Source organism: Protopterus annectens, chromosome 4.part1 (assembly GCF_019279795.1).
Source record: "Protopterus annectens isolate FY-2018-M chromosome 4.part1, PAN1.0, whole genome shotgun sequence".
NCBI lineage: Eukaryota > Metazoa > Chordata > Ceratodontiformes > Protopteridae > Protopterus > Protopterus annectens.
In genome coordinates, this window is record NC_056734.1 from 745,087,907 (window position 1) to 745,104,576 (window position 16,670).

The following is a 16,670-nucleotide window of genomic DNA, read 5'->3' on the forward strand; positions in this document are numbered from 1 at the left end:
TTTTTAGGCCTCGTGCATTAGCATAAATGGCCTCTGTGACTCATGCCTTTGATATGCACATTCATAAGAATCAGGAATACCCCATATCTGATTTGTGAATGCAACTATGACTACCCCATTAATGGAGCAATTCTACATGGTTATACACAGAAAGAACTTGAGTAAGAACTTGATTATTGATTTTTTAGGAAATGTATTAGGTCTATAATAAAAAATATAAACCAATTAAAGTTAGAACACATTAACGAATGCTTAACTAAGGTATTAGTCTGATTTTGGTACTTAATGTCCCTGACATGTTCATAAATTCTGTCTCTTAATCTCCTTTTGGTATTACCCACATAAAATGCACCACTGCTGATACAAGTTTCTCAGGTAGACCACTCTGCAACTACTGCATTTTAAGTGACATGGGCAACTTGTGGATCTGCAATAAATGTCCACAGTAACATGGGAGCCATTATTAATATATTTACAAAATTTGCATGCACCACATTTACTCATGCCCATAAGTTGATGTCTTAAAATTATATCTTTCTTACTGTTCTCCAGTAGTAATTTGAGGTTTCTTCCCTTACTGTAAGGAACATATGTTTTTTTATCTAGCTTATCCTTCAAGCCTTTTGTCATTGTCAAATGTCAATTTTGCTTAATATCCTGATTATACATGTTGCATTTGTATTAAAAGGAAGGACCATAGAATTTCTATTGTTCAAAATCCCATCAAATCTATTTTGCAAAAACAAAATAGAAGTTACTCCCAAAATTGGACAAAATTTTTGTTAATCATGCTTGTATAGTCTCCTTTTTTCACACTGTAGAAGTCGCATGGGTAACCCTTAGACAGAAATAATTCAATCAAAAAAATCTAACTCCTCAATTAAGACACTGTCATCACTAGTTACTCTGGATGACCTATCTATCATTTAGCAATCTTTTTCTTTAACCAGAGGGGATGGCAACTATTAAAATGAAGATAGGTGTTAGAATATGTATCTTTGCAGAATACACTAGATGTAAAACACATATTGTTACAATCCTTGGTTTGCAATGCATCAGGGTAACTTATCTTTGAAAAATCACATTAAAATGTAACTTTCAGAACGGATGTATTGTGCTCTATATAGTCAATAAATCTTAAAAGATGACCTGTCTCAACATTTCAAATAAAAAATGTCATCCAGATACCTATATTAGTTTTGAACAGAACTGTAAAAGTCTGAAAAAAGACAAAACTTTTCCCTCACCAAGATAATACAAGATTAGCATAACGTGGGGTGCCAGATGCACCCATTGCAACTCCCACAATTCTTCTGAAAACATTAGCCCTCAAAATACATAAAATTGTTAGTTAGTCAATGTCCATAAGATCACAAAGCACATTAATAACAGTATTAGCATAAGATGAACAGTTCAGACAGCACATGCAAAAAATAATGTAACCTACATCATGTGGTATAACCAAAGAAAGGTTAACCACATCAATATTTACTAAACAACTCTTTTTATTAAAGAGAAATGCATTAAGCTTCTGCAAAAAAAAAATAAAAAAGATGCCAAGAATCAAGTAACACATAAGAAAAAGAATTCAGTGAATGTTTAGTGTGGTTATCAATATAAGTAGCCAAAGGTTCCATTTTTGATATGGCTGCTGCTGCAATATGTCTTAATGGAGGATCTACAGCATTTTTATAGATTTTTAAAATGCTGAAAATCAAAAGAATAATGCTGTGGTCAACTGTTAAAAACTCATAAGATTGTCTGGTAATTGTACCTTCTATAAAAAGGTCAAATAGTTGGCAATCAACCATTGAGTAAAAATGTGCAATTTTTTCTTAGAAATTCTACTATAAACTCCTGGGTAATTCAATATCTGTAAAATTTTGCCAGAATAAACCAAATAATCCAGAATTACAGACTTTCCACCTTTACTGGCTTCATGACCCTAACTTGTCAGCTAATAATTATTTCAAAGATCATCTTTCAAACTTGGTTAAGTTGTCAGGAAAAGTACAATGAGAGGCACAAAAGGCCATGAAACCTACATCAAAATGTGTTCCCAAAATCTTTAAAATTGGGTACACAGGTAGAATAAATGTAGTTTTCATCTTAATCACTGGCAACCTGACATCAGCATAACTTCCAGAAAATAATCTTAAATTCAAAAGTCTAATATACAGTTTAAGATTAATCAAAACATTCACTATATCAGTACTAAAGTTGGATAAAATTGTGAAGCCTTTTCTCAATAAAGAAAGATGACATTCATTAATTATCATATAGCTTAAATTATGTACCATAAAATCTTTACCCAAAGAACCCATTTGCCATCAACCAAATGATTAATCATCTCCTTCTGCCTCACGCTCTTCTCTTCAATTGTGAATGTTTGTGGTTTATCTCCTATACATTCCAAGTTAATGTAGATTTGCTCACTAATCTCTCAGATCATTGTGGATATGGATTGCTCAAGTGAAGAACCAGAATGTCCTACTCCATCAGGTTTCCCCCATCACCGACACCATGTCTGATGTGTCTCTAGATGCAAAAGACCCATAAGAGTTAAAGGAATGGGGTGGAGATGGATAAGCTCATTTTTTCATACTCAACCTTGCCCATAACAAGTTTTTTTGTGTGGAGATAGTCTTTGGCTGAGAAATAACTCACTGAAGTGGGGGTAGCTCTGCTCCTTATAGTTATGCTCCATGTGGCTTCATTCCACTCCTCAGTATTACCCCATCTTTAGCCACCCCGCATATCATTTCCTTCAAGGTAGCCAACCAGACTCTTGGAATAACTCCTCTCACTTCTTCCCATATTTATTATTTGTTCTCCGGAATTGGATGCATAGAACCATCAGCCAAATACTTGTTCTACTTTAACCTAAAGCATTATTGACATTAGTGGCAGAAGTGATTTCAATACTCATGCACTCATGGTAGAATACAGATGTTCACGTTTCTAACTGCACTCCGATAACAGCAATAATTTGCAGGGCATTAGTGGCCTCAGGTCCTGAGTAATTGCAGGAAACAACACAATCAGTTACAAACCTCATCTAATTGTAGAACCCAAATTTCCAGCTTTCTTACCACTGTCTGATAACTGTAATAATTTCTCAGAGCACTGATGGCAGCAGGGTTTGATGAATGACAATAAGCAAACAAAATAAGATACTGCTTTCCCCTAGTAATAAGGGACCAAATCTGTTCATGCTGCAAAGCATAAACAATATCCTATACCTACCAAATCATTTACTTAGAAATCTTATATGTAGAAATAATTCAGAACAGACACAGACATAGGTCATACCAGTGTATCCAGTGATCAATCTGTGTACAGAAGTGACATAACATCTGTACATAGGATAGAATAGCAGGGACTTATCTCACACCTTACTATTGTATTTCTTAAATACAGTCTTGTTCACACATAGAACTATTCTCACTTATGGTATCATCATCATCATCCTCAGCAGCAGCAACACCCTTTTTTCCCATTTTCTATATACAGTTTGGGTGTTATGTCATCTATCAATGTTTCTTTATTTTCAATGCTACTCTGTTACCTTCTTCCACAGTCATGCCTGACTAAGGTCTCCTCTCACATAATCCAGCCATATTTTTGCTGGATTACCTCATTTCCTCTTTCCTTCTTCCTCTCTGCCCCAAATCTTCACTAGTCACTCTAACTTACACTACTCTCTGTAGTATCATACTATTCATATTACTTTTAATTGATGCACTCCCAACAATATTCAACCATGGAACACCACAACCTCAAAAATCCCCAGTCATCTTCCGTATTGTTTCATCCCCCATATCTATTACTCTTTCATTACTTATGTATGCAGAAGACAGCGCATAATTTCCAAATACTGACTATAAAATTAGCTATCCTGATATACTAATGAAACGGTATTTCACAAAACTCTGCTACCTTCTATGAGCTAGGGACATACAACTGGTCCCGGGACCAGGGACCAACTTTTAGCAAATGGCTTTCACAAACCTCTTCTTTCCAACATGTAACTATTAGGCAAACTTCAACATATATATTTTCATATCCAAATCACAATATATGAAAATCATTGAGAACTGCTTGTCTCAACATTTTCAGTTTTAACAATAAATATACAGGATTAGAAGCCTGTTTACATCAGCAAAAATAGAAAAACATATATTAGGACTAACAAAAACGGGATGAAAGACAATTACTGATCCTCACAATACATTGAGTCCAACTACTTCACTTATTATGACAATAGACCAGAGGGCAGATGAATATAGGTAGCATTACTTGTTACTAGAAACATGTCAGCCTCCACCTTAAAAGTAATTCATGTGGCTTGCTCTGGAGAAATAAATGAAAACAGGATTCTAATAGATATAGCACTATATGTATACACCATCTTGCATTTATGCATAACTTACATCCTCCACCATCTTCAGTATCAACTCTACAGCAATGAATCCAGCATGTTTTCACCAAGGGGGTTCCTAACAATACAATCTCAGTAGATGACTTCAGTATAACAGCCAATGCTTCAACATCCCATCCACATAAGAAGTTATTCCTTTATCATAACCTGGAGTAACTGATGAATATACCTACAAGAACCAACCCCATTGCAGACAAGGACTCCATACCTGACCTCATTATAATCAACATAAGAGAAAAGTGCAGGGAAGTCATTGTATCAAACATTCTAAGCAATCCTTGTCCATTTTTTTCAAACTGGTCCTACAAGGCATCAAAAATTTCACCAGGTATCATTTCATATAGATCAGTTTCAGAGATGAAACAACACATTTTAGAAGTACAACTAAATATTACTGATTGGTCTCCAATATATATATATATATATATATATATATATATATATATATATATATATATATATATATATATATATCTGTATAGATTCAAATGCAGCCTTTTCCCTCATCTTAGACATGTTGGTACAAACACAGGAAACAATGATCCCAATGGTATAAAGAAAACTTAGAGAGCAGAAATGTCCTTGGCTAAAGTCAGAACTTAAAACATGGTTCATATCTAAGAAGCAAGTAGGGGAAAGGTGGAAAAAGCAACCCTTAGACATGCACCTCCAAATGAGCTATCTGTGCTAATGAAAAACACCAGAATTGCTAACAATATAACAAAAATTACTGACTTCAGAAACAGGCATTAAGTATTAGCTACCAGTCCTAAGCATTTATGATAAGAAATTAAAAATTAACTGAAGGAATTGCAGTCAATTCCAAACCCATTAATACTATTAAAGGTAACAACAAATTAGTCGAGTATAAACACTTTCTAGTAGAAATCTCTCAAGACCTAACCAAACACTTTACCCAAATATACCAGCCACATCAATTATGCTTGCATCACAGGAACAGCTCACTGACTGTTGTCAACTATGTACTATAGCAAAATATACCCCAACTTTCTATTTCAGCTCAGTTACTGATAAAGAAGTGAAAAAAGCACTTCTTAATCTAAATGAAAAGCTAACAATAAGGTCAACAAAATTCACCCTGCCTTCCTTCCTGAAAATGTCAGCTCCACATAGTGCTAAATGAATCACCTGCATCCTCAAACTTTCACTAACTTCTGCTATTTTCTCTACAGCCTTCAAGCATGCCTTTATTATATTACTCCCACCATTAAAAAAAAAGATTACAAAGACTACAGACACATAGCTAACCCATGTCTCTTAAAAATATTTGAAAAGATAGTCTAGAAACAAATAACTGAATACATCAATAAATATGGCGTCCTTTCTGATATTCAACATGGTTTCTGCAACCCCTTTAGTACAAAGACAGAAATATAGTCTGCCTTAAACACCATTTTTAATAATATGGATAATTCTAAGATAAGTGGCCTTTTCATAGGTATGACAAGAGACCTTGAAACTGTAAAAACACAAGCATCACCTATACAAACTTTCCAAATTTAACTCTGGCACATCATTAAAGTGGTCTGAAAGTTATTTACAAAGTAAAACACTTCAAGTGCCTGTAGGCGGCTCTCTACCAACCGAATATCATTACAACTTGCAAGGCTCTATACTCAAGCCTATGCTGTTCTCATTATTCATTAATGACATTGCCACAGACCTAGTCCAACTCAATACTATTGCGTACGCTAATGGATGATCCCCTGCTATTAGAATCAAGTAGAGACACTGTCATGCTTCAGCAAAAATGCCAAACCTGTTTTAAGACTATTACTATGTTTAATACCAGATTGTACAGGACAAAGATAATGAAGTATAACAGTATGAAGCATTTAAAAATTAGTTACTATTGATGTGTCACAACTTAGATGAACCGCAGGCAAATGATTTAGAAAAAATATATAATGAAGAAACCAAACTGCTGACCAATAGTGGGATACAAAAAATGAGGACTTTCATTCTCGTTTACTTTAACCGGAACTTCATCAGATTACAAACCGGTGATTACACAACAATGTGTCACAACATAATGCATGACTCTGGCAATTTGGAGATTAGCACCTGGGAAGGAGAATAGACTTGCATATGTTAACATAAAACATCTAAAACATTTAATTAAATGTGTTACTAATTTAAAAGAGAACAAACTTTACTATTAAGGCTATAGTTTTGGGATGAATTTTTTTGTATCTTTCTTTGGGTTATTAAATTCAACAGCATTGAATAGCATTGTTATACTGAAAAACTAAGCTATTTCAGTTCTGACAAGCACATGACAATAATTTAGTTAGCTTTAATTCATTGCTTGATTATGTTGAACCTGAGAGTTTTGCCACAATGGACTGGGAAGCTGACATTTCATATGTTTACAGTATGATCTACTTTTATGGGGTGGATGTATGCCAATACCAATTAGCTCTTTGAGGACTTTAAATGACCAGTTTAGTCACATTTTCAACAATGCGATAACAACTACCAACAGTTTAATTATACATGATTATCATACCCATATGTTGATTTTGTTAGAGAACCTTTTCTTTACAATTGTACAATGATATTCTTGTTTGTTCCTCCCCATTTGGAAATGTCATTTTTCCTTATTTTTTGAAAAGCAATCAATAAAACTGAGCAATGAAATATTTTTGGACATACAACAAAAAAAAAAGGCATGAGTAGAGAAGCAAATGCCTAGGGCTGATAGTCTGCACTACTTGACTGGTAAACATAAGAGAAAACACTGCGAGAAAATACACATTTCAATGTATGCATGACCAGACAATACATAGAGGCAACTCACAGGTCATCATCACATTCTGAAATGGGCCGTCACCAGCAGTAACTTTCAATTCAACTGTCAAAGTCTAGTTATTTGACAATGTGTTGGGTCCTCAAACTAAATAGCACAGCTGGGAGTCCCCCATCCCATGCTGATAAATTGTCCATTAGTTGACTGGCCATTCATAGGACTCTTCCGCAGTCAAGCCAGACCTTGATCCTAATATTATTATCCTAATATTACTTGTATTAAAATAACATAAAATAAAATACAATCCTGGAAAAATGCATACATAATCAACATCTTAATTATCTGCAACACAATAAAACCTTCTCCTCCCACTCAGCATGGGGTTAGGCCAGGTCACAGCCCCACCACCACCCATATATCCTTCTTGGATATAGATAACCAGACATGTGATGCTGGAAAATTTGTCTCTTCACTCTTTCTTGATCTTTTTAAAGCCTTTTTATACAGTCTCTCACCGTCTTCTTCTGTCTAAACTCTCCAAATTAGGCATCTCTTCCCCCACCCTTACCTGGTTCTTTAACTACCTCACAGACAGGCAGCAAGTAACCAAGTGGCAACCCTCCCTATCTCCATTCCCCAATTCCACCACTGGAGGTCCACAAGGATCCATATTAGGGCCACTTCTGTTCAGCATTTTTATCAACAGCTTCCATACCATTCTTGGTCAAGATACAGTAATCCAATATGCAGATGACTCAAACATCATCTGTACTGCCAGTTCCATACCAGAATTAGTCACTCACTCAAAGTGCCCTTGTTTCTACCGAAACATGGATGACCAATGACCTCCTTGCCCTAAATCCCTCCAAAAAATAACTTGTGCTATTCACCCCTAAAAAACACTTCCCTAAACAAAGACCAATTTATTATTCATTCCCAGAATAACACTTTCATCGAGGTTGTCCACAACACTAAACTTCTAGGTGTCATCATAGATGAAACCCTAACATTTGACCTGCACATAAACAGCAATATCAGAAAAAAAAAAAAAAACACATAAAAAAATAGGCATGCTCTACAGGCACAAATACTTCCTCATCTATTCTGCAAGACTGTCCCTAGCCTCTTCCTTTCTACTACCATCTCTTCTTTATGGGGCTCCACCCCTTACCAATATTCAGTCCTCTCTTATATCCAAACTGGACTCGTTACAATAAAATTGCTAAATTTATAACCAATGCAAAATATTCATCTCACCGTTCTGCCTCACAAATTGATATTCAAGCCATCTAAATTCCCTGCCCTCTCTTCACTAGTTACACTGTACCACCCAAATAGATTGCGCCGATCCGAAAACCAAATGCTCCTAAATATAGGAAAACCTAACCTTTCAGCTTGTCAGATGCTGTACTCCTTTACTATTGCTAAACTATGGAATAGCCTCCTACTATCACTCAGGAATACAAGCAATGCAGCACTTTTTTAAAAAATCCCTGAGACAACACCTTTCCTCTCTATGACAGTGCACATGTGCCAAAACTGTACTTGCCAAAACCTAATACTACCTACTACATGGTTATAACTCTTCCTCCATCCACTTAGGCTACTGCAATTCTAACACTACCTACTATATTGATTCTAGCATTACTTCAGGCTGATGACTTTACAAAGAGCAATGATTCGTACTAAACTCTCTATGTACACTGACCTTATCCTGTATGTTGTAATCTAATAATCGTGCAACAATTTTCACCTACTCACTCAATTCCATACTGCAACTCGGGCTTATCTAAGCAATTGTATGTGTTGTGTAATGCATATATTGGATTGTATATTGTATATTTATTGATATATTGTATACTGTATACTGTATAATTGATTGTGGAAATTTTCTCTCCAGGCCTCCACTGAAAATGGGCTCACTAAGGCCCAGCAGACCATACAGGTAAACAAATGCAAATAAATAAATAAAATAAAATAATGTAACATGCCATGATCAAACAGCCACCTCCAGGTATAGCACCCATGTGAGTGCTTCTACTTTGCTATGTGTTTACCAGGGATGTTTCATTATAATTATCAAACTCTGACACTCAAATTTCTTATCACTTGCATTGACTTCTCACCATGTTACTGAGTTTAATGTTTAAACAGAAATGTAGCATTAACTGATTCACTTCAGTGGAGCTCTGGAAGTTTGCATTGTAACTTCCAATGGGCTGAGCCTAAGCCTTTTGACCGAGTCAAATTGTGTTCTCACATTTCAAACAAATGTTCATATCTCTGGAACCATAGGGGTTATGAAAGAAGTATAAATGCCAAACTTTCAGCATAAACTATTTTTATAGTGGTAGTATTCTTTAGGTTCTAGGTTGAAACATAATTTTATAAGTCACAGTACACACAGTAACAACTATAGTTGTAATATTTTGTAAATAACTTACAATATCTCATCAACCACTCAAGTTACACACATAGGATCAGATGATCATAGGAAGTTACAAGGCTATTGGTCCTGAGGCCCTTACAAGCCTAACCAAGAATTTAGCCCATGTTCTAACAAGGCAGCACCCTATACCACTGTCCAGCATGGACATAGGTGGAATCCCAGAAGTGCATTTTCTGTTCCCCATCCAGTTATCCAGGTTGTGCTTAAAAAAGTTTAATGAGGTACTATGATTTATCTGGAGAGGGAGTCCATTCCACAAAAGGGGGAGTCTCTGGGACACAAATCTGTCCTGCCAACACGTCCTGTTGATGTCACAGACCAGGGTGAGGTCTCGTGTGCAGGTTACTTGAGTGGAGCTTGACTTGCGGATATGCAGCAGTCCCATCAGGGTGGGGGCTGAGATTGCTTTGTATGCCTGACAGAGGCCACCTCTGAGGAGTCTGTGGGAGACTGAGTAGAGAGACAGGGCTTTTAGCCTATCTTTGTAGGGTAGATGTTTGAGGCCCTTGATTCTCTGGGTGAGGAATCTCTGTGGTCTCTCCTGCTGCTGCATGTGCTTTGTGAGGTACATGCCGAAAGGGGCATTGTATTCAATAATCGGTCTTATAAGGGAAGAATGCAGGGATGTTATGACCACCTTGTCCCTGGATGAAATACCCTTACTGATGAGGTGGGCCATGTAAAAAGCTTTTCATACAATGGAGGCAATATGTTGGTCAAACGTCAGTTTGCTATAAACCTGGGTTCCCAAGTCCCTTATGACTGATTGCATGCTTAGTGCCTTATTATCAATGTGATAATTTGTGGGAACGTCATTCTCCCCAAAAGGGATGATGATGCATTTTTTGGCATTCAGTTTGAGGCCATGTTTCTGGCACCAATCATTGTTTGGATGAGACCCTCTTGGAGGATGTCCACATTACTAGCGGAACTGATGACAGCACTCAGCTTGCAGTTATCTGCATACTTGGTCAGCCATAGCCGACTAGATTTGGACTGCACCTCTGAGAAGTATATACCAAACAACAGAGGCCCCAAGACCAATCCCTAGGGTACACCGATTGTTATGGGACTACTATTTGAGGTGGCTTCCCCTATTTAGACTAGGTGGATTCTGTCAGTGAGCCAGTTTGCCACCCATCTGGTAACATATGGATTGATGCCTAGTTGAGAGAGTTTATCTATTGTATCTGAGTGGGGAATAGTATCGAAGGCATTGGCCAAATCAAGGTAGGTGGTGTCCAATGTCTTACCCTCATCTATGGCCTCGGTGACTGTCTCAAAGAAGTCGACCAAAGTTAACAGGTATAACCTCCCCTTGGCAAAACCAAACTGTATGGGATCAAGTGTCTGGAAGTTGCCAATGTCCTTGTTAATGAGGTCCATGATAATCCACTCCATGGCCTTGCAGATCAGGCTAGTTAGGCTGATGGGTCTATAATTTCCTGGATCAGTGGACACTCCACCTTTGTGCAAAGGGATGACAGTAGCTATCCTCCACTCAGCTGAGATGAAGCTGATTCTAAGGCTTTGGTTGAATAGGGCGCATAATGGTGCTGCAAACTCCTGTCTGAGTTCATGTAGGATGCAGCTTAGGATGTTATCGGGTCTCATGAAGGCTGTACTTTTTGCCTTTGAGAGGGCAGTGATGACTTACTCCCTAGAGATAAGGGGAGGGGGGGCAGGTACTGGGGGTAACAGAGGAGTGAAGTTTTTAATGGACCTGTACTGTCAGCAACATTTTATTAATCTAGCTGAGAGCTTTCATATGATGTTAAGGAGTTCTGCCTATCTTACTTGGTTGTTGAGATATTTAGAAAGTGTGAAAATTTTATCTGCATAATTTAATATAATAAAAACAACAGTTAATATCTATTTATCTGCACAAGACAGAGGTCAAATATTAATGCAGTTGCATTTGCCATTGTGTAAACTTTAAAATTAAATCTTTTAAAACTCTATTCATAGCATGGTTTTGGAATTATTGATGCAAATATGAACAATCAATATTTGACGCCTAGAGGCATCAGTAGGAGTTAACTGCAGATGAACCTGGAGGCGTCACTTGGATGTAATGAGTTAAGGTTGTCTTCCATTTCATTACTGCGTATTTCATAACATGTGATAGTAGCCGTAGGATATTAACCTTTGGATTATGTTGGTAGCATCTTCATATGAGTTCTGGGGAGAGGGATAGCCACTTTCCCAAAACAGACTCCTACTATATTGCATCTTTTTATTTTCTAGCTGTCGGTTTTATTAACTACTACTTCCAGCTCAAGGATATGCCATTTCTTATTTACTGAATCTTTGGTTTGCATTCGATGACCATTGATTCCCATTAATGTTTATTTCACTGTCTCTGTCATGATGATTTACATTTTATTCTAAAATAGTTCAGTCTTCTTTTGGCCTTCATCTCTCTGTTCTCTTACATTTTATCTTTGAGTTTTCAGTGGTGCCAGCCAGCAGAACAGTACAGAGGGCCCGATGACCTTGGCATGATTCTGATGTGAGATTTCACTTATTTAAGTTATTAATTATTTATTATGGAAATTATTGGGTTATGATAGTCATGGTATCTTGGAGACTGGAAGCTTTTGTTAACTACTGAGTTTAATGCAAACCTCTTCTTGTGGTCATTGACATTTAGAGCCCCTTTGGCTCTAAAAACAAATTATTCTACAGTGCATTCTTTTGTTTTATTCACTAGTGTGTGCACAATTTATAGGTTTGTAGAGTAGTACTAGGCTAACTGCCCTTGTGGACCATTTTAAGCATAGCCAATTATCGATGTGAGAATCAAACTCTGCACCTTGCTTCTGTAAGGTAAACACCTTAATCATTATGCTAACTTCCCAGCTTCCATGAGTAACCTAGGAATACTGACTAGTTAAGTCAATTACTTAGTTGCTACTCTATCCTCATTGCATTACTTTGATGTTAACTAACAAAGGCATCCATCTTTGTGTGTATATTCCTTAATGTCACCTGAACTTTGTTTGTATGTCTATGAACAGGCACACAAGGGTCAGCATATTGTTTGGGTTGATAGCCATTTATCAAGATCTGTGTAGCTAACTAGGCAATAACCAGTGCCTTAGTGGCATACAGCAGTAATGAACATGGAAGGCTTGCAAGGAGTTGTTAAACAGTAATGTTTAGAGAATGGCAGAGTGGCAATACAATCTCCAAATATGGAAAACATTATCCAATCATCCACAGAAAGAAACAGTACAGTTAAAGCTGACAGAAGCACTATCAAGGGGCATGCCAACTTTAATGTCTCCTTATAGGAAATCAGAAGTAAAGTTAGAGTGTCCCAGCTGATGGTGAGCAAGTGCATAGAATGCATAATACACACCTATATACCTTGTAACCATATACTATCAATATTACCACTAAAAACATCAGTGAAAATCAAAGATGGTTTAATATTACAGATTTTTGTAATGACTGATATTGGCTTTTGCATAAAAGACATAATGCTGTGAATGACCTCTGTGGGTAACATTCACCCATTTTATTTCTTTCAGATGCCAGTAATTGTTTCAGCTGTCCATATGATCAGTGGCCTAATGAAAAGCAGAGTGCCTGCATTCTAAAATCAGTGGACTTCCTTTCTTATGAAGAGGTTCTGGGTTCTGTTTTGACTGTCATCACAGCATGCTTGTCCTTAATTACTGGATTTATCTTATGTATCTTCATTAAGTACAGGGAAACTCCAATTGTGAAAGCCAACAACCGGGAACTCAGTTACCTTATTCTTACATCTTTGTTCTTTTGTTTTTTGTCTCCTTTAATATTCATTGGTCAGCCAAAAATACTAACATGTTTGTTGCAACAAATTGGCTTTGGCATTATATTCTCCCTTTGTGTTTCTGGGATCCTGGCCAAAACTATTACTGTAGTTATTGCCTTCAAAGCAACAAAGCCTGACAGTAACCTAAGGAATTATGTGGGACCAAGGACACCCTATTATATTGTCATTGTCAGCTTAATAGGTCAAGTCTGTATATGCATTGTATGGTTGGCAAAATATCCTTCTTTTCCTGACCAGAATATAAATATAGAAGAGGGGAAAATGATCCTGGTATGTAATGAAGGCTCACAGATAATGTTTTACTGCATGTTGGGATATCTCGGCCTCCTGGCATGTGTTAGCTTTGTTGTTGCCTTTCTAGCCAGGACATTGCCAGATAGTTTTAATGAAGCTAAATTTATTAGTTTCAGTATGATTGTGTTTCTCAGTGTCTGGCTGTCTTTTATTCCAGCATACCTCAGCACAACAGGGAAATATATGGTAGCTGTGGAGATATTTGCCATTATTGCATCAGGTGTAGGAATTATTATTTGCATATTTTTCCCAAAATGCTATATTATTCTACTAAGGCCACATCTAAATACAAAGGAACAATTAATGGGAAATAAAAGTTCTAAAAAAATATAGGCTTTACAACAGAAGCTGTAATCTAGTTTGGGTTATGAACAAACTTCTGTGTTTTGTAACCAGAGTTTTCCTGAGGTATAACATGGGATTAAGTAAGATAGTGAGAATCATAAATATGTTTTCTGAATGAAATGAATGCATCTAGTAAAGCACCAGCCACTATTGCATTTACAAATTTCCATTTCCTAATTATTTCCTAATAGCTCTTGCTTTTGTTGAAATGCCTCCATAATGTGTAATATGTTAAATTTTTAATGCTTCAGTACTGAAATTCATCACAACAGCCATTTATAAATGAATGCATCCTAAGCAGAACAGTGCATATGTGAGCTTGTGATATAAATTGTGTTGTATCAGTATACAACATAGGCAAGAAATAAGAGACTTACACAGTAACTGCAAGATGTCAGAAGACTGGAAAACTTTTATCACACACACACACATATGCACACACACACACACACACACACACACACACACACACACACACACACACACACACACACACACACACACACACCACAACAGCCACACATAAATACATACACAGACACGTGCACGTAGAAACATAAATGCACCCACTTCTAGACAAAAATGTATTGACACTCAAGCATGCACAAATACAAGGCATGTGCATTATTTTTACTTCTAAATCATTTTTATTGAAATCATAACACTTCTCATCTAAGTTATTGACACAAACTATCCATCATAAAACATTCCATCATTTTCATCAATTTAAGTTAATAGATAAAACTAAAAGTTATCACATTTCTCTTTCAGTAATCTTATCCATCTCCTATTACCTTCTCTTAATGTTACGTGCCTAAGTAATCATCCTATTTTTCCTTACCATTATTGATATCCCCAGCTTTCCTTCCCTTTGTGATTTTCAACTAGTTCTCTCATTTCTTCTCTTCCTTTTAATCCTGATCTTCATCCAGTCCAAATAAAGATAACATAGACACCCCTTCACATTTTCCTGATATAGTTTGCTCCATATACCTTACATTGTCTGTCATTCTCTCTGCACTTCTTTACATCCTCAACACTTATCAATGCTGTCTACTTCCTCTTTTCCACACCTAAAACATGCTGTGCTCTTCCAGTAACCCTTCTCTCCTAATTTGGAGTACTATTCCATTGATGTAAGAACTTGTTATACTGATCTTTCACTGGCTGTGATGCTTTCCTATGCCTTACTTCCTTGATATTTCTTTCACTAAACTTACTGATGACTATCCCATTCTCCTCCACTCCCAAATGCTTATGTTATCTACCTTATCATCCCTAGTTTTACACTCCAAAGTCACTACTTTAACTTTTCTGCTGATATCTATCTTTTCTCCTCTTTGGCACTTTGGTCGGGTCTATATTATATCAGTGAACACTTAAAAAAGTGAAAGCTGATTGATCAACCTTATGTAAGTGAAAGCTTACAATCTCGAACTGTCAGATCAGCAATTTTTTTCTTAGGGAAAAAAAAATCGCTGATCCAAAACACATACACACAACACAAGCACACCAAACAAACAGAAATCCACACACATACACCTAAAATCTGACACCTAACCCTACACTAAACTATGCACACACCACTAACTATCCACTTACCTTAACCCAAACCCTAACCCTAAGGTCCATCACTATCACACACTCACCTCACCTGCTCCCTAACCCTAACTCACCTAAAATCTGCCCTAACCCTCATGTCCACAAAATCGCACACATACCTAAACCGAGCCCTAACCCTAAGTCACCTAAACCACCCTAACACTCACATTCACACAATCGCACACTTACCTGAATCCAACCCGTAACTTTCCACCACAGCACTGAAAATACAGAAGCAACAGAAACCGACAACCAAATTCTTTCCCTAGGAAAAAATTTGAGTTTCTGCTGCTTCGATATTTTTCACTTTCGCTAAAATAAGGTGGATCAATCAGCATTCGCTGATCTAATATAGAACCCTTTGGTTTACTGTTCACAACTATCCTCCTCACTACCTACCTATATATTTACTAGTCCCAAATCTTTAACCTAAATATCTCCACTTCTTTGAAGGACATACTGGAAAAAACATTGCTTTTCCATCTTCTTGCATCTCTTCAACATATCGCAACTCTTTTTCTCCCCAGTTTTTCAGCTCACCTCTAAATTCTTGTTGCTGCTGCTTACTCTATATGTCCCCAGTGCTAGACAATTTCAGTCCTCGCACTCTGCCCCCAAACAAATTTTCTTGTTCTTGCTTCTGCTCTCTTCTCCTCTATCCTACAAATTCTCTGCCTTATTTTTGTTATCTCCCTAAACCTTCCACCTAATTTTGTCACTTTTCCAAACCTCTCAGTTTTCATGTTACATTCACCAGCATAGCCTTTCTCCTGTATTTTGACATTCTTCATTATCCTACTACCTTACTTTTCCTCAGGCTTTCCTTACTTAAATTTCCATCAATTAACGTATACTCTGTGTTAATGTATGTATGACCAAAATGAATATTCCCATGGATAATGGACATCCCTCTCTTATCCCCCTGTTTAATCTCATTTTATCTGAA

At 36.8% G+C, this 16,670-nt stretch overlaps 1 protein-coding gene across 1 annotated transcript in view; it reads left to right on the top strand.

Moving 5' to 3' along the window:
• Positions 1-14,110, top strand: part of LOC122801285 (vomeronasal type-2 receptor 26-like) — a 47,786-nt gene extending 33,676 nt beyond the window's left edge. Inside the window, exon 2 of the mRNA XM_044070833.1 lies at positions 13,197-14,110. Coding sequence (XP_043926768.1) covers positions 13,197-14,110 — 914 coding nt within the window. The remainder of the gene's footprint in view (positions 1-13,196) is intronic.
• Positions 14,111-16,670: the final 2,560 nt, after the last annotated feature.